Raw genomic sequence first — 19,233 nt, 5'->3', positions numbered from 1 at the left:
CTACTAGTAGTAGAAGTAGACTACTAGTAGTAGAAGTAGACTACTAGTAGTAGAAGTAGACTACTAGTAGTAGAAGTAGACTACTAGTAGTAGAAGTAGACTACTAGTAGTAGAAGTAGACTAGTTGTAGTAGTAGTAGAAGCAGACTAGTAGTAGAAGTAGACTAGTAGTAGTAGTAGAAGTGGTAGAAGTAGACTAGTTGTAGTAGTAATAGTAGATGTAGACTAGTAGTAGACTAGTAGTAGTAGAAGTCGAGTAGTAGTAGTAGTTGCACCAGTAGTAGTGGTAGTAGTACTAGTTGTAATAGTAGTACATGTAGTAAACAATACGATCAGAACAGGAGGACATCTTAGAGTGCATTAGTAGTATAGTAGTAGTAGTAGACTAATTGTTGACTAGTAGTAGTAGTAGAAGTATACTAGTCGTAGTAGTAGACTAGTATAAGTAGTATAAGTAGACTAGTAGTCGTAGTAGACGTAGACTAGTAGTAGTGATAGAAGTGGTAGAAATGGACTAGTAGTAGTAGTGGTACACTAGTAGTAGTGGTAGTAGAACTAGACGTGTAGTAGTAGTAGAGGTACACTAGTAGTAGTGGTAGTAGAACTAGACTTGTAGAAGTTTTAGAGGTAGACTAGTGGTAGAAGTTTTAGAGGTAGACTAGTGGTAGTGGTAGAAGTTTTAGAGGTAGACTAGTGGTAGAAGTTTTAGAGGTAGACTAGTGGTAGAAGTTTTAGAGGTAGACTAGTGGTAGAAGTTTTAGAGGTAGACTAGTGGTAGAAGTTTTAGAGGTAGACTAGTGGTAGTGGTAGAAGTAGTAGTGGAGTAGTACAAGAGTAGTAGCAGTAGTAGTAATAGTTGTAGTAGCAGTAGTGTAGAAGTAACAGTAGTAGTAGCAGATTAGTAGTGACAATACAATAATAATAGTAGAGTACTCTACTAGAAGCATCAGTAATAGTAGCAACATACGATCTGTCCATCTGGCCCATTATCTCCTTGATGTCCTCTTGGACCGGGCAGTCCTGGACCTCCCTAAACAAACAGAGGGAGGACACGGACACGGACACGGACACACACACACACACACACACACACAAAAAAAATGTTCTATGAGAGAAGGAGTGTACTGTATCTTAGTGGAGAAACTCCCCATGTTGTCTATGTTTCCCTGAGAGTTACTGCTGAATCATGTACCCAGAATGCAAAATCCTCCTCTGCTCCCCCACCATTAGAGAGGAAGCTTCTCTGACCTTAGATCCTTTGGTCCCGACCTCCCCATGCAGACCTGGCTTCCCCTGTAGACCGGGTTCACCCTGGGAATGACAGAATACATGTTAGGCTTTGTTTGACCTCAATATTCATGGTCAAATATTTATACAAACAGACATCGTATTTGCAGTCAGCCATTGTTCTTCTTATGGGCAGTTTGCCTGGAATGTGTCTGAATACAGCAGGAACTGAAACAGACTGCTATTACTGCATGTACACTCTTAGAAATTAAGTTTCCAAAAAAGGTTCTTAGACTGTTCCCAGGGGAGAACCCTTTTAAGAACCCGTTTGGGTTCCATGTAGGACATTTAGAAGCCTCTGAGGAAAGGGTTCTACACCTTGGAAGGGTTCTCCCACAGCAACAGCCAATGAAAGCTATCAGGATCTCGGTGGAAGAAACAATTCCTATGTAGTCACTACTGTATCACACAACCACCCTCTGTATGCATAGTAGAAGCGTGGAGGTGTGAGCGGTGACAGACCTTGCCTCCTTTAGGTCCGCCTGGTCCACTAAGTCCCTTAAGTCCAGGGTCTCCTGGTCGCCCCTAACGACAGACATATACACATTATTTGTTGTTTTAACAAAAGCCATCCCTTTGCGTTTAATATTTAACTTCATCATTTCAGAATATATCACTTAGCCAAGTTAGCGTACAGGTTGGCTTTTTGGTCCCGGTCCACCGTTGAGTCCCTGAAAGAATTAGGAATCAGTTAGTTTAGAATGAAGAAATACAGCACTACTGAACTACTGAACTACATAACTACTGAACTACTGAACTACTCAACTACATCACTACTGAACTACTGAACTACTGAACTACATCAATACTGAACTACTCAACTACATCACTACTGAACTACATCACTACTGAACTACATCACTACTGAACTACTGAACTACATCACTACTGAACTACATCACTACTGAACTACATCACTACTGAACTACATCACTACTGAACTACATCACTACTGAACTACTGAACTACATCACTACTGAACTACTGAACTACATCACTACTGAACTACAGCACTACTGAACTACTGAACTACATCACTACTGAACTACATCACTACTGAACTACATCACTACTGAACTACTGAACTACAGCACTACTGAACTACAGCACTACTGAACTACAGCACTACTGAACTACTGAACTACTGAACTACAGCACTACTGAACTACATCACTACTGAACTACATCACTACTGAACTACTGAACTACATCACTACTGAACTACTGAACTACATCACTACTGAACTACAGCACTACTGAACTACAGCACTACTGAACTACATCACTACTGAACTACAGCACTACTGAACTACTGAACTACTGAACTACAGCACTACTGAACTACAGCACTACTGAACTACTGAACTACAGCACTACTGAACTACTGAACTACTGAACTACAGCACTACTGAACTACTGAACTACAGCACTACTGAACTACTGAACTACTGAACTACAGCACTACTGAACTACTGAACTACAGCACTACTGAACTACTTAACTACTGAACTACAGCACTACTGAACTACTGAACTACAGCACTACATCACTACTGAACTACAGCACTACTGAACTACATCACTACTGAACTACTGAACTACAGCACTACTGAACTACTGAACTACATCACTACTGAACTACTGAACTACATCACTACTGAACTACATCACTACTGAACTACTGAACTACAGCACTACTGAACTACATCACTACTGAACTACAGCACTACTGAACTACAGCACTACTGAACTACAGCACTACTGAACTACAGCACTACTGAACTACTGAACTACATCACTACTGAACTACATCACTACTGAACTACAGCACTACTGAACTACTGAACTACAGCACTACTGAACTACAGCACTACTGAACTACAGCACTACTGAACTACAGCACTACTGAACTACAGCACTACTGAACTACAGCACTACTGAACTACAGCACTACTGAACTACAGCACTACTGAACTACAGCACTACTGAACTACTGAACTACAGCACTACTGAACTACATCACTACTGAACTACATCACTACTGAACTACAGCACTACTGAACTACAGCACTACTGAACTACATCACTACTGAACTACATCACTACATCACTACTGAACTACATCACTACTGAACTACTGAACTACAGCACTACTGAACTACAGCACTACATCACTACTGAACTACAGCACTACAGCACTACTGAACTACTGAACTACATCACTACAGAACTACATCACTACTGAACTACATCACTACTGAACTACAGCACTACTGAACTACAGCACTACAGCACTACTGAACTACTGAACTACTGAACTACAGCACTACAGCACTACTGAACTACTGAACTACAGCACTACAGCACTACTGAACTACTGAACTACAGCACTACTGAACTACTGCACTACAGCACTACTGAACTACTGAACTACATCACTACTGAACTACTGAACTACTGAACTACGGGAGCATATCTTCTAATGATAAGGATAGGCAGGTCTATGTAAGTCTCTTCTAATGATAAGGATAGGCAGGTCTATGTAAATATCTTCTAATGATAAGGATAGGCAGGTCTATGTAAATCTCTTCTAATGATAGGCAGGTATATGTAAATATCTTCTAATGATAAGGATAGGCAGGCCTATGTAAGTCTCTTCTAATGATAAGGATAGGCAGGTCTATGTAAATCTCTTCTAATGATAAGGATAGGCAGGTCTATGTAAATCTCTTCTAATGATAAGGATAGGCAGGTCTATGTAAATCTCTTCTAATGATAAGGATAGGCAGGTCTATGTAAATCTCTTCTAATGATAATGATAGGCAGGTCTATGTAAATCTCTTCTAATGATAAGGATAGGCAGGTCTATGTAAATCTCTTCTAATGATAGGCAGGTCTATGTAAGTCTCTTCTAATGATAAGGATAGGCAGGTCTATGTAAATCTCTTCTAATGATAATGATAGGCAGGTCTATGTAAATCTCTTCTAATGATAAGGATAGGCAGGTCTATGTAAATATCTTCTAATGATAGGCAGGTCTAAGTAAATCTCTTCTAATGATAAGGATAGGCAGGTCTATGTAAATATCTTCTAATGATAGGCAGGTCTATGTAAATCTCTTCTAATGATAAGGATAGACAGGTCTATGTAAATATCTTCTAATGATAGGCAGGTCTAAGTAAATCTCTTCTAATGATAAGGATAGGCAGGTCTATGTAAATATCTTCTAATGATAGGCAGGTCTAAGTAAATCTCTTCTAATGATAAGGATAGGCAGGTCTATGTAAATATCTTCTAATGATAAGGATAGACAGGTCTATGTAAATATCTTCTAATGATAAGGATAGGCAGGTCTATGTAAGTCACTCACTGGTATTCCCTTTCTTCCTGGTGAGCCTGGAATCCCAGGACTTCCTGGATAACTCTGAAAGGAAGAAGATGAGATGATTTATCAATGTGACAACAAGTGGCTCTTCATGACATCTTCAGAGAGATAATCCTTCTTGAGCTGTGTTATTGTTGCTGTCAGGTCCAGGTTAGAGTGTGTTGTGATGTCGATAGCTAGTGCACATTGAATCTGCATGACTGTGTTACTGTCAGGTCCAGGTTAGAGTGTGTTGTGATGTCGATAGCTAGTGCACATTGAATCTGCATGACTGTGTTACTGTCAGGTCCAGGTTAGAGTGTGTTGTGATGTCGATAGCTAGTGCACATTGAATCTGCATGACTGTGTTGCTGTTAGGTCCAGGTTAGAGTGTGTTGTGATGTCGATAGCTAGTGCACATTGAATCTGCATGACTGTGTTACTGTTACTGTCAGGTCCAGGTTAGAGTGTGTTGTGATGTCGATACATTACCTGTGGTCCAGGTTCTCCAAGAGGGCCAGTGGGACCTGGTTTTCCGTTATGACCAGGGTCTCCCTAGGAATATCAGCATTCACACATTAAACGCAGTGGTCTATAAAACACTGTACATAAACTAGGTTTAGTTAACCCAGGGGTCTATTAAACACTGTAGATAAACTAGGGTTAGTTAACGCAGTAGTCTATTAAACTCTGTAGATAAACTAGGGTTAGTTAACGCAGTGGTCTATAAAACACTGTACATAAACTAGGGTTAGTTAACCCAGGGGTCTATTAAACTCTGTAGATAAACTAGGCTTAGTTAACCCAGGGGTCTATTAAACACTGTACATAAACTAGGTTTACTAACCCAGTGGTCTATTAAACACTGTACATAAACTAGGTTTACTAACCCAGTGGTCTATTAAACACTGTACATAAACTAGGTTTACTAACCCAGTGGTCTATAAAACACTGTACATAAACTAGGCTTAGTTAACCCAGGGGTCTATTAAACACTGTAGATAAACTAGGTTTAGTTAACTCAGTGGTCTATTAAACTCTGTAGATAAACTAGGTTTAGTTAACGCAGTGGTCTATAAAACACTGTACATAAACTGAGTCTGTAGTTTCTGTAGTACAGGTGGTATTGTAGTAGCCTTGACAGACTGAAGGTTCTCTCAGGTACCTTCTCTCCGTTGTCACCGGGCAGTCCTGTATCACCAGCACTTCCTGGATAACCATCTGAGCCCTTTCAAAAAAACATCAGAGACAGTTCCTTCTTATCACAACATTTTACTGCATTCATTACTCTGTGTGTGTGTGTGTGTGTGTGTGTGTACTGTATACGTAACATCCTGTAGGACAACGTTTTACTAACCCCTGGGTCTCTGTGTGTGTGTGTGTGTGTGTGTGTGTACTGTATACGTAACATCCTGTAGGACATCGCTTTACTAACCCCTGGGTCTGTGTGTGTGTGTGTGTGTGTGTGTGTGTGTGTGTGTGTGTGTGTGTGTGTGTGTGTGTGTGTGTGTGTGTGTGTGTGTGTGTGTGTGTGTGTGTGTGTGTGTACTGTATACGTAACATCCTGTAGGACATCGCTTTACTAACCCCTGGGTCTGTGTGTGTGTGTGTGTGTGTGTGTGTGTGTGTGTGTGTGTGTGTGTGTGTGTGTGTGTGTGTACTGTATACGTAACATCCTGTAGGACAACGCTTTACTAACCCCTGGGTGTGTGTGTGTGTGTGTGTGTGTGTGTGTGTGTGTGTGTGTGTGTGTGTGTGTACTGTATACGTAACATCCTGTAGGACAACGCTTTACTAACCCCTGGGTGGGTGGGTGTGTGTGTGTGTGTGTGTGTGTGTGTGTGTGTGTGTGTGTGTGTGTGTACTGTATACGTAACATCCTGTAGGATAACGCTTTACTAACCCCTGGGTCTGTGTGTGTGTGTGTGTGTGTGTGTGTGTGTGTGTGTGTGTGTGTGTGTGTGTGTGTGTGTGTGTGTGTGTGTGTGTGTGTGTGTACTGTATACGTAACATCCTGTAGGACAACGCTTTACTAACCCCTGGGTGTGTGTGTGTGTGTGTGTGTGTGTGTGTGTGTACTGTATACGTAACATCCTGTAGGACAACGCTTTACTAACCCCTGGGTGTGTGTGTGTGTGTGTGTGTGTGTGTGTGTGTGTGTGTGTGTACTGTATACGTAACATCCTGTAGGACAACGCTTTACTAACCCCTGGGTGTGTGTGTGTGTGTGTGTGTGTGTGTGTGTGTGTGTGTGTGTGTGTGTACTGTATACGTAACATCCTGTAGGACAACGCTTTACTAACCCCTGGGTGTGTGTGTGTGTGTGTGTGTGTGTGTGTGTGTGTGTGTGTGTGTGTGTGTGTGTGTGTGTGTGTGTGTGTGTGTGTGTGTGTGTGTGTGTACTGTATACGTAACATCCTGTAGGACAACGCTTTACTAACCCCTGGGTGTGTGTGTGTGTGTGTGTGTGTGTGTATGTAACATCCTGTAGGATAACACTTTACTAACCCCTGGGTGTGTGTGTGTGTGTGTGTGTGTGTGTGTGTGTGTGTGTGTGTGTGTGTGTGTGTGTGTACGTAACATCCTGTAGGATAACACTTTACTAACCCCTGGGTGTGTGTGTGTGTGTGTGTGTGTGTGTAAGTAACATCCTGTAGGATAACACTTTACTAACCCCTGGGTGTGTGTGTGTGTGTGTGTGTGTGTGTGTGTGTGTGTGTGTGTGTGTGTGTGTGTGTGTGTGTGTGTGTGTGTGTGTGTGTGTGTGTGTGTGTGTACTGTATACGTAACATCCTGTAGGACAACGCTTTACTAACCCCTGGGTGTGTGTGTGTGTGTGTGTGTACGTAACATCCTGTAGGATAACACTTTACTAACCCTTTCTCCTGGATCTCCTTTACAACCATAAGTTCCGATTCGACCAATTTTACCCTGAGAATTAGAACAGAAAAGATTCCTATTAGTATCAACATAACACTCTCGTATGGACCCAATAGACCTGTACCAGTGTGACAGGTCGGGGGTCATCTTCGTTGAGTTGAAAGCTCGTGTTTCAGTCTCAGGGCTCCCCTTGGCTCCTGTTACAGTTCAAGGGGAAGTGTAGCAGCACCTAGCGATGGTCTCTTACCTTCTGCCCATCCGTTCCATTCCTGCCGTGTCCTCCTGCCACTCCCTGGTGATTGACAGGTCATTCAGAGTGGATTAAAGATGAAAGTAAGCATGTCCAGCGAGACGTAACTAAACGGTGTAGGTGAACGTACTGTATACGTCAGAATCAATCCTGTAGTTTACCTTGGTTCCATCTGATCCAAATTCACCCTGGGGGAAAGATGAAATCCATTCATCAAATCATCTCGTTTAAAAATGTTGATTTAAAATAAAAAAGCATGTCTCATGTAAGATTTACACGTGATAATTACTAGAATAATGTTTAGTTCTTCTTACCTTTTCACCTTTCAGACCAATCGCACCCTAAACAGAAGCAAATAAAAGACAGGTTGAGTCCGGATACACTGCAAGGTGAATATCAGTATTGGTTAGAGAGGATAGCCAGGTACACACACCTTGTGACCTGCGGGACCGATTGCACCTTCAATACCAGAGTCTCCCTGTGGCACAAATAATACAAACATTATCATCTACGTTCTGTGGAAGAAAATATGTTATTTCAACAGGGGGGGGGGGATAATTGAATTATATATGTAAATGTCTAGGTTCTCTTGTCAGTGTTTCTGTGGTCAGAACACCCAGTCTACCTGTTTGCCCTTGGACCCTTTAGCGCCAGCGAGTCCAACTCCTCCTTTCGTTCCCTAAAATAAAAAAGATACATTAAAATAAACATAAACAAACAAACTGTTCAGTAAACAAACATGAATAAACACATTTCGTTCTTGCAAAAATATCTCAGATGTTTAACTTCTTAACAAAAGGAGCTTACCTTAGGTCCTCTGTTTCCCTTCGGACCTGGGGGGCCTGGAAGCTCCAGACACCGGAGTTTGGAGCACTGGAGTAACGACGGATTGAAAACTTTGTGAACGAAACAGCATTTCACACCAGGAAAATGAAGATCAGTTTGACAGAAAGGTTTAGAAGGGTCACGTTACAGGTTCTGACTCCATCCCTGAGAATAACTCTTAGTTACCTGCAGATAGGCTTGATATTTCTGTAGAGAAGAACAAACAAAAATACTTAATAAATAAAAAATGGGGGGGGGACACACACTGGTACCAAAAATAGAATATTAAATGAAATATCTAGGGCTGTCAGTGTTATGCAGTTCACTCATTAACTTTGTAATTTCAACACACATTAATCACACTGTCTGAAAGCGTTGAAAATCTACCTATACAACTCAAATCTACAATGCTACGTAACAAGTTGACTCAGGTTTAAATAAAGTGGGATTTCTCCATTTTCCTACTTGTAGACAAAAATCAAGATGTCAATATTTTTGTTATGTTTTTTTGAATGAAAAATCTTAAAATTACAGCTCCTTTTTGAGCAAATTCGGAATTTGCGATTTAATCGTAAATCGTTTGACAGCCCTAGATATATGGTAATGGGAAATGTTTCAGACATGAATATTCAAAGCTGGATAAAACACTGCATATAATCACCATAGCGTTGATCATTTGGTTGATGGATGATGTGACTATTTTTCCAGTGGGGGCGTCACACGGTGGACTGTGACAGGTTTTACGGTCTGGGTTGAGAGGCAGAAAACAAAAGGACATTTTTCAACATTTATTTTGTTAAGACATTTTTTTCCATTATTTAGTTTCAATCACATTCCAGTTCCCATTTTTGTTCAATGTTTTTGTTTCTATAAATATAATTTATCTTACTTTTGAACTCTAACAACTATGCTAGTTTAAATCAGACCAAAACAACAAACCAAACCAAGAAAATGTAAAGGGATACAGGAAGTGATGCAACCCAGGAGGTAGGTGTCCATTTTCTCAAGATCTCCATAGCTCAAACAATTCCATTATCCACAAAGCAATGCTAAAAACCCTGGAATCCACCATGCCTCTGGACTATAAATACACAGAGTTAGAATCACATGATCTGTCAATTAACCAATGAAATGAGTTGTTAGGTTAAACACCTGTGACAATTAACCAATGAAATGAGTTGTTAGGTTAAACACCTGTGACATTGACAGCCATGTAGTTGGAGCGGTAGACCCCCGCAGGCGAGCTAGCGATCAGCCCCATCCCTGCTTCCTCCACCATCTTGGAAGCAGCTACTGAGAACAAGCTGATGTGCTGGTCAAATCCAAAAACACGATTTCAGGAGATGAACAACAGACACATCACTGTTAAAGGCTAAAAAGGTGAGGTTTTAAAACGTGTTTAAAAAAAAACTGTACTGTGTCTGTCCCTCTTACCTGGTCTCTAGCCCGTTCTGCAGACACCTTGATCCCCCCACAGGGGGCGCCAGTCACATGGCCGTCAGTGACCACCACAGCGAAGCGGACAGAGTTGTGACCCCGCAGGTCGTGGCGCTGCATCTCCTCCGTCATCTTGTCCAGGGCACAGTCAGTGTAGGTACCTCAAATCAAAATCAATGTTTATTTGTCATATGCCCAGGATACACATTACAGTACAGATCAATGACATGCTGACTGGCAGGTTCTCAACACATTACAGATCAATGACATGATGACTGACAGGTTCTCAACACATTACAGATCAATGACATGATGACTGGCAGGTTCTCAACACATTACAGTACAGATCAATGACATGATGACTGGCAGGTTTTCAACACATTACAGATCAATGACATGCTGACTGGCAGGTTCTCAACACATTACAGATCAATGACATGCTGACTGGTAGGTTCTCAACACATTACAGATCAATGACATGCTGACTGGCAGGTTCTCAACACATTACAGATCAATGACATGATGACTGGTAGGTTCTCAACACATTACAGATCAATGACATGCTGACTGGTAGGTTCTCAACACATTACAGATCAATGACATGCTGACTGGCAGGTTCTCAACACATTACAGATCAATAACATCCCGGAGTCACATATTCAATGGAAGAAAACAATAGAATGTTAGATCCATGAAGAAGAAGCATGCAAATGAGTCTTGAGGGTCTTACCTTTACCCAGGTAAGACTTGAACCAGTCGATAGCATCCATTTTCCTGACAAAGTTGTCTCTGCTGGTGATCTCACTGATGAGCTCTTGTGTCTGGGAGAAGTGGAGTCCCCCCAGGAACCAGCTGATCTTCACCTGTCTGTTGTACACCTCCTCCCGGAGCCTCAGGGCAAACTCCCTCGTCCAATCTGCCACCTTCTTCACCAGGCTTCCCGGAGGGGGCTGCTGCAGGGCGATGCTCTCAGAGGAGTCCATCACGAAGTACAGGTCAATGGGACACTCAATCACTTCTACAGGAAGACAGAGGACATCATATTATCTGTGTCCCAAATGGCACCCTATTCACTACATAGTGCACCGCTTTTGAAGTACAGGTCAATGGGACACTCATTCACTTCTACAGGAAGACAGAGGACATCTACGTCCTGTATATAGCCTGTATATAGCCATGTTATTACCTGGTACTCCCTGTATATAGTCATGTTATTACCTGGTACTCCCTGTATATAGCCATGGTATTACCTGGTACCCCCTGTATATAGCCATGTTATTACCTGGTACTCCCTGTATATAGCCATGTTATTACCTGGTACTCCCTGTATATAGCCATGTTATTACCGGGTACTTCCTGTATATAGCCATGGTATTACCTGGTACTCCCTGTATATAGCCATGTTATTACCTGGTACTCCCTGTATATAGCCATGTTATTACCTGGTACTCCCTGTATATAGCCATGTTATTACCTGGTACTCCCTGTATATAGCCATGTTATTACCTGGTACTCCCTGTATATAGCCATGTTATTACCTGGTACTCCCTGTATATAGCCATGTTATTACCTGGTACTCCCTGTAAATAGCCATGTTATTACCTGGTACTCCCTGTATATAGCCATGTTATTACCTGGTACTCCCTGTATATAGCCATGTTATTACCTGGTACTCCCTGTATATAGCCATGTTATTACCTGGTACTCCCTGTATATAGCCATGTTATTACCTGGTACTCCCTGTATATAGCCATGTTATTATCTGGTACTTCCTGTATATAGCCATGTTATTACCTGGTACTCCCTGTATATAGCCATGTTATTACCTGGTACTTCCTGTATATAGCCATGTTATTACCTGGTACTTCCTGTATATAGCCATGTTATTACCTGGTACTCCCTGTATATAGCCATGTTATTACCTGGTACTTCCTGTATATAGCCATGTTATTACCTGGTACTCCCTGTATATAGCCATGTTATTACCTGGTACTTCCTGTATATAACCATGTTATTACCTGGTACTCCCTGTATATAGCCATGTTATTACCTGGTACTCCCTGTATATAGCCATGTTATTACCTGGTACTTCCTGTATATAGCCATGTTATTGCCTGGTACTCCCTGTATATAGCCATGGTCATAGACAGGGCTCTAAAAGACTCACCATCACAGGGGGATGGAGGAGGGGGTGTAGGATGGACATCTTCGTGGGTCCAATTGCGTATGATGGTGATGATTTCTGTGTGAGTGTGAGTGTGGGGTCCTGATCCTTTGTGAAGTTCTGGATCATTATGTGGGTCTAGTCTTCCAGGTTGTTGTGAAAGGGTTGCTGCAAGGCAGCACATTAATACAGCCACTGATTTCATAGCCATGTTCCTCCAGGCCTGGAGAAGGAGATAATAGAAAGGGATGTTAGTTAAGACACAGTAATGTTAAGACACAGTAATGTTAAGACACAGTAATGTTAAGACACAGTAATGTTAAGACACAAACTCAAAGCTGTTAACACTTTTGTGGTTACTACATGATTCCATATGTGTTATTTCATAGTGTCTATAACATAGTGTATAACATAGGACATAGTGTCTATAACATAGTGTATAACATAGGACATAGTGTCTATAACACTAATATTAGGGGTTCTTCGACATAGAAGATCATAGGAAATCCCAGGTCATAGTGTCTGTTGTGATGTCTTCACTATTACTCTACAATGTAGAAAATAGTAAAAATAAAGAAAAACCCTTGAATGAGTAGGTGTGTCCAAACTTTTGACTGGTACTGCAAGTATTCAGACCCTTTGCTATGAGACTCGAAATTAATTGAGCTCAGGTGCATCCTGTTTCCATTGATCATCCTTGAGATGTTTCTACAACTTGATTGGAGTCCACCTGTGGTAAATTCAATTGATTGGACATGATTTGGAAAGGCACACACCTGTCTATTTAAGGTCCCACAGTTGACAGTGCATGTCAGAGCAAAAACCAAGCCATGAGGTCGAAGGAATTGTCCGTAGAGCTCAGAGACAAGATTGTGTCGAGGCTGGGGAAGGGTACCAAAAAATGTCAGCCGCATTGAAGGTCCCCAAGAACACAGTGGCCTCCATCATTTTTAAATGGATGAAGTTTGGAACCACGAAGACTCTTCCTAGAGTTGTCTGCTCGGCCAAACTGGGCAATCGGGGGAGAAGGGCCTTGGTCAGGGAGGTGACCAAGAACCCGATGGTCACTCTGACAGAGTTCTAGAGTTCCTCTGTGGAGATGGGAGAACCTTCCAGAAGTACAGCCATCTCTGCAGCACTCCACCAATCAGGCCTTTATGGTAGTGTCCAGACGGAAGCTACTCCTCAGTAAAACACACATGAGTCTACTTGGAGTTTGCCAAAAGGCACCTAAAGGACTCTCAGACCATGAGAAAGAAGATTCTCTAGTCTGATGAACCAACACTGAAATCTTTGGCCTGAATGCCAAACGCCACATCTGGAGGAGACCCGGCACCATCCCTACGGTGAAGCATGGTGGTGGAAGCATCATGCTGTGGGGATGTTTTTCAGCGGCAGGGACTGGGAAACTAGTCAGGATCGAGGGAAAAATGAATGGAGCAAAGTACAGAGAGATCCTTGATGAAAACCTGCTCCAGAGCGCTCAGAACCTCAGATTGGGGCAAAGGTTCATGTTCCAGCAGGACAATGACCCTAAGCACACAGCCAAGACAACACAGGAGTGGCTTTGGGACAAGTCTCTGAATGTCCTTGAGTGGTCCAGCCAGAGCCCGGACTTGAACACGATCAAACATCTCTGGAGAGACCTGAAAATAGCTGTGCAGCAACACTCCCCATCCGACCTGACAGAGCTTGAGAGGATCTGCAGAGAAGAATGTGAGAAACTCCCCAAATACAGGTGTGCCAAGCTTGTATCGTCACACCCAAGAAGACTCGAGGAAGCAATTACTGCCTTACAGCGGCAGCGTAGCCTAGTAGTTAGAGTGTTGGGCAAGTAACCGAAAGGTTGCAAGATCAAATCCCTGAGCTGACAAGGTAAAAATCTGTCATTCTGCCCCTGAACAAGGCAGTTAACCCACTGTTCCCTGGTAGGCCATCATTGTGAATAAGAATTTGTTCTTAACTGACTCGCCTAGTTATATCAAAAAACTGCCAAAGGGGTTTCAACTGAGTAAAGGGTCTGAATACTTGTGTAAATTTGCAAAATAAAAAAAAATAAAAAACTGTTTTTGCTTTGTCATTATGGGATATTATGTGTAGATTGATGAGGGATTATTTTTAAATACATTTTTAAATAAGGCTGTAACGTAACAAAATGTGGAAAAAGTCAAGGGTTCTGAAAACTTTCCGAATGCACTGTATGTAGAGACAGGATTGTTTGAGCTACAAACTATTATGACTCATCTATGAAAAGCTGAGACTCTCACAAACACCTACAGTACATGACATTTCTGCTCTATGACCCTCACAAGCCACCGTATAGTTGTTAGAAGGTAAGGGGTTCTTCTATATATAGACCATAGTAAATCCCAGGACATAGTGTCTATAATACTGTAATAAGCTCACATAGTTGCTGTCACAAACTCCAAACAGTTGTCACTGACTAGTTAGATATTCATTTCCCACTCAGCAAACGCTTTCTGTACTTACAACATTCTAATACATTCATGATCAGGTCTTGGTGGACCTTGTTTTTATTTTTGACGTTTGTCAATAAGTCTCGTGAGTTTAGGGGTTAATGCAACTGTTTATGTCAAATGGTGTTGTGTTCTACTTGTAGCCCTGGTCGGGTTTAAGGTTAGGGTTAGGGCTGAGTTAAGATATAGGATAAGATTAGGGTTAAGATAAGGATTAAGGTTAGGGTAGGGTTAAGGATTAAAGTTAGGGTTAAGATAAGGGTTAGGGAAGAGGCTAAAATAAGGGTTAAGATAAGGGTTAGGGAAGAGGCTAAAATAAGGGTTAAGATTGGGGTTCGTGGATAATTAGTTGAAATGTTGGAATCTATGGACTCCCGTATCTTAACCCTTATCCTAACCCTACCCTAACCCTTATCCTAACCCTACCCTAACCCTAACCTTAATCCTTATCCTAACCCTAACCTTAATCCTAACCCTAACCCTAACCTTAATCCTTATCCTAACCCTAGGGCTCCCGAGTGGCACAATGGTCTAAGGCACTGCATCTCAGTGCTTGAGGCGTCACTATAGACACAACCACAACCGGCCGGGATTGGGAGTCCAATAGGGCAGCACACAATTGGCCCAGTATCATCCGGGTTTGGCCGGGGTAGGCCGTCATTGTAAATAAGAATTTGTTCTTAACTAACTTTCCTAGTTAAGTAAAGGTAAAATATATATTTAAAAAAATCTTCAAACCATCTATTTGGGACATTCCAAATAAAGTGTTAGCGAGATGACGGGATGTTATTTACGTCAGCCCTCTGAGTTGCCTCCAGAGAACTGACACCCTGAGTCTAAACAGGAGAGCACTATGGCTTTGTCCCAAACCCTATACAAGTGCACTACTTTAGACCAGGGCCCATAGGGCTCTATGGAACAGGGTGCCATTTGGGACATATAAATAGATCCCTCCAGTTTAGACCAATGATGTGTTTGTATAGTGTACATGTTTTAGACTCAGTGTACACTAGTAGTATACTATCTCGTCAAAAGTAGTGCACTATATAGGAAGCAGGGTGTCATTTAGGACACAGATATGAGGAAAGGACATTTCTCCAAACAGATAACCACTGTCAAAGCTAACGATTCTGTACATTAAACATGACATCTTTACAACTATACAATTGTTATGACATAGTTAGAGACTTGTTGTGTAGCCTAAGAACAAACTGAGATGTATACTGTAGAATCTGCAGTAGTCTCAGTTTAAAAGACAGAGCCCTAAATGAGATGTATACTGTAGAATCTGCAGTAGTCTCTGTTTAAAAGACAGAGCCCTAAATGAGATGTATACTGTAGAATCTGCAGTAGTCTCTGTTTAAAAGACAGAGCCCTAAATGAGATGTATACTGTAGAATCTGCAGTAGCATCAGTTTAAAAGACATAACCCTAAATGAGATGTATACTGTAGAATCTGCAGTAGTCTCTGTTTAAAAGACAGAGCCCTAAATGAGATGTATACTGTAGAATCTGCAGTAGTATCTGTTTAAAAGACAGAGCCCTAAATGAGATGTATACTGTAGAATCTGCAGTAGCATCAGTTTAAAAGACAGTTTAAAAGACAGAGCCCTAAATGAGATGTATACTGTAGAATCTGCAGTAGGCTCAGTTTAAAAGACAGAGCCCTAAATGAGATGTATACTGTAGAATCTGCAGTAGGCTCAGTTTAAAAGACAGAGCCCTAAATGAGATGTATACTACCTTGAGTTTACGGTTAGTTACTTAATCACTCTAGTATCACATTATTGTTGATTGATCGATTAATTCAGTATGCCTGGGAAATCAACTTTAAGTTGTATGACCAATAAGTGAGCCTACTTCTAAGTGCATGCCAATGTATGGCTGTAGGTAATCAATTAATTGAATGTGCTCTACATCAAAATGATAGTCTACAACATGTTATTTATGCTAGATGCTTTTATCCTACGTGACTAACAGTTATGTGTGTTTGTATGGATGGCCTCAATGTTAAGTTTAAATCAACATACAGTACTTTCCGTATACACAGCACTACTACTGATAAGTCCCGTTGGAAAAGACTTTCTGAATGTGGCGGCAGCAACAGTAACAAACATGTAAGAGCCTTCGACACGTTCACAAAACTTGATTGTGAAAATCCATAAAAATTTCAAATACACTCACCCCAAATAATCGTCAAAGACCCAAAACCACTCCGGCCACACAAGTGGATTTACATCGAATTCCACCTAAGACGAACCAGAGGACAGCCTAGCACCAAAGAATCCTACTGTATCTGCAAACACACACACAGTTTATATGGGGGTCAATCTGGGGTCAGATATCTTCCATCTGGGTATGCTGACGGGTCTGGGCTGTGGTCCACAGTCTAGGAGGCAGAGGATGAGATGAAAATAGCTGAGATGAGTTCATGAACTGGGCTGTGCTGAAGTCTGTGCTGTACTCATGAGCAGGGCTAGGAGCGTAGAGATGCTTTAACCCAGCAAACTGGGAACATTCCCAGAACAAGAAGAATAAGATTCCCATTAAGTTCAAATCAGGTTTTTATCTGACATTAGGATGATTAAAAAAAAATCATTTTCTCCCAATTAAAAAAATGAAATGTCCTTGGAAGGTTCTCTTAACGTTCACAAAAATGTTCCCAGCAAAACAAAAAGTTCCCAGAACATTCGTTTAGTTTGAGGCAAATGTTCTCGTGCTGATGACTACACAATGTTTGTATAAAACAGTCAGCTGATGTTACCAAGAACACCCGATTGGGTGTTCTTTCCAGGTTCCCAGAATGCTTCATCAGGTTGTGGCAACCGTCTGGTGAGGACATTGTGGTGACATCACAAAAGATATCAAGTTTGTGAAACACAAAAAACAAAATTGTCCAGCTGTGATGATGATTATTCAATGCTTCTTTTAGGCTGCAACAAATATTCAGCCGGGATGTTGCACGGATATTCTTGTGAAATGAACCTATTGTACTTAAAAGAGGTTGAGATTGGTTAAGAGATGGCCTAGTTATAGATAAAACAAGAAATCTGGTACTACGTGTCCATTTAAATTGTTCATAAATCCACTCCACAATGGCTTATCAACTTGAAACTGTTTAGTGTCATCAAAGCCATGCCCATGATAACCCATGTTACCGTAGCTACCTCAGTCGTTATTTCTAATCGTTTTGGTAAATTCATAGCAATTGCTAGCTAGCAGAAATGTAGATAGCTAACAGGCTCAGCTAAATACAACCCCCCCTAGATACAGCCGTATCTCAGAGTCACGATCATGAGATTTGTAAATGAAAGAGGAATATAACAATAGGAATTGAATGGAATTTACCATCTTCTCATTTAGAGTGTTTGGTGCCCCACAGAACTGCCCTTATCTAGATGATGTACAAAGGCATTTCCTAACAGACCTGCTAACTTTCTTTGTTGTTACTTTTAAGGCTGGAACCAGCATGCAGTATCTCCAGTAGGAAGAGAGGCAAGAACCATTTGTCCACTTATGACAAAACACTCTTTTTGGGACTTATGACTGACACATGTGGTCATGTGAATTAGATGTACTGTTGTTGCCATCTTTACTGATAGGGTAGCTAATGCTAGCTAAACAAACACTAACTATATGGTAGCTAATGCTAGCTAAACAAACACTAACTATATGGTAGCTAATGCTAGCTAAACAAACACTAACTATATGGTAGCTAATGCTAGCTAAACAAACACTAACTATAGGGTAGCTAATGCTAGCTAAACAAACACTAACTATAGGGTAGCTAATGCTAGCTAAACAAACACTAACTATATGGTAGCTAATGCTAGCTAAACAAACACTAACTATATGGTAGCTAATGCTAGCTAAACAAACACTAACTATAGGGTAGCTAATGCTAGCTAAACAAACACTAACTATATGGTAGCTAATGCTAGCTAAACAAATACTAACTATATGGTAGCTAATGCTAGCTAAACAAACACTAACTATATGGTAGCTAATGCTAGCTAAACAAACACTAACTATATGGTAGCTAATGCTAGCTAAACAAACACTAACTATATGGTAGCTAATGCTAGCTAAACAAACACTAACTATAGGGTAGCTAATGCTAGCTAAACAAACACTAACTATAGGGTAGCTAATGCTAGCTAAACAAACACTAACTATAGGGTAGCTAATGCTAGCTAAACAAACACTAAGTGTATGGTAGCTAGCTGTTAGCTATCTAGTTACATTGAAATGGGATTGTAATATATTTAAGAATATGTGAAAGTGTTTGCTGTTGTCATAATATAGGGTGTCCACCCACTCTGGGTGGGTGACAATGTGCTTTGGTGATGATCCAGGGGAGGTGAAGGCCTTGAGGGAGGCTGCATCCAGGGGAGGTGAAGGCCTTGAGGGAGGCTGCATCCAGGGGTGGAGGTGAAGGCCTTGAGGGAGGCTGCATCCAGGGGAGGTGAAGGCCTTGAGGGAGGCTGCATCCAGGGGAGGTGAAGGCCTTGATGGAGGCTGCATCCAGGGGAGGTGAAGGCCTTGATGGAG

The 19,233-nt window shown here is 41.4% G+C and overlaps 1 protein-coding gene across 1 annotated transcript in view; it reads right to left on the bottom strand.

Moving 5' to 3' along the window:
* LOC129816963 (collagen alpha-2(VI) chain-like) overlaps positions 1-17,201 on the bottom strand; it is a 58,509-nt gene extending 41,308 nt beyond the window's left edge. Inside the window, exons 1-21 of the mRNA XM_055871954.1 lie at positions 16,867-17,201; positions 12,209-12,428; positions 10,772-11,059; positions 10,039-10,202; positions 9,799-9,916; positions 9,266-9,351; positions 8,791-8,811; positions 8,587-8,652; positions 8,405-8,458; positions 8,213-8,257; positions 8,094-8,120; positions 7,941-7,967; positions 7,777-7,821; positions 7,527-7,580; positions 5,815-5,877; positions 5,142-5,204; positions 4,656-4,709; positions 1,922-1,957; positions 1,749-1,811; positions 1,248-1,310; positions 967-1,029 (exon numbers count right to left, since the gene is read on the bottom strand). Of these exons, the coding sequence (XP_055727929.1) occupies positions 967-1,029; positions 1,248-1,310; positions 1,749-1,811; positions 1,922-1,957; positions 4,656-4,709; positions 5,142-5,204; positions 5,815-5,877; positions 7,527-7,580; positions 7,777-7,821; positions 7,941-7,967; positions 8,094-8,120; positions 8,213-8,257; positions 8,405-8,458; positions 8,587-8,652; positions 8,791-8,811; positions 9,266-9,351; positions 9,799-9,916; positions 10,039-10,202; positions 10,772-11,059; positions 12,209-12,416 (1,608 nt within the window). The 5' untranslated portion in view covers positions 12,417-12,428; positions 16,867-17,201. The remainder of the gene's footprint in view (positions 1-966; positions 1,030-1,247; positions 1,311-1,748; positions 1,812-1,921; positions 1,958-4,655; positions 4,710-5,141; positions 5,205-5,814; positions 5,878-7,526; positions 7,581-7,776; positions 7,822-7,940; positions 7,968-8,093; positions 8,121-8,212; positions 8,258-8,404; positions 8,459-8,586; positions 8,653-8,790; positions 8,812-9,265; positions 9,352-9,798; positions 9,917-10,038; positions 10,203-10,771; positions 11,060-12,208; positions 12,429-16,866) is intronic.
* Between the last annotated feature and the right edge of the window lie 2,032 nt (positions 17,202-19,233).

This window comes from Salvelinus fontinalis, chromosome 19 (assembly GCF_029448725.1).
Source record: "Salvelinus fontinalis isolate EN_2023a chromosome 19, ASM2944872v1, whole genome shotgun sequence".
NCBI classification, from domain to species: Eukaryota; Metazoa; Chordata; class Actinopteri; order Salmoniformes; family Salmonidae; genus Salvelinus; species Salvelinus fontinalis.
The sequence above is the reverse complement of the archived record's forward strand: the minus strand, read 5'-3'. Positions and strand labels throughout refer to the sequence as shown.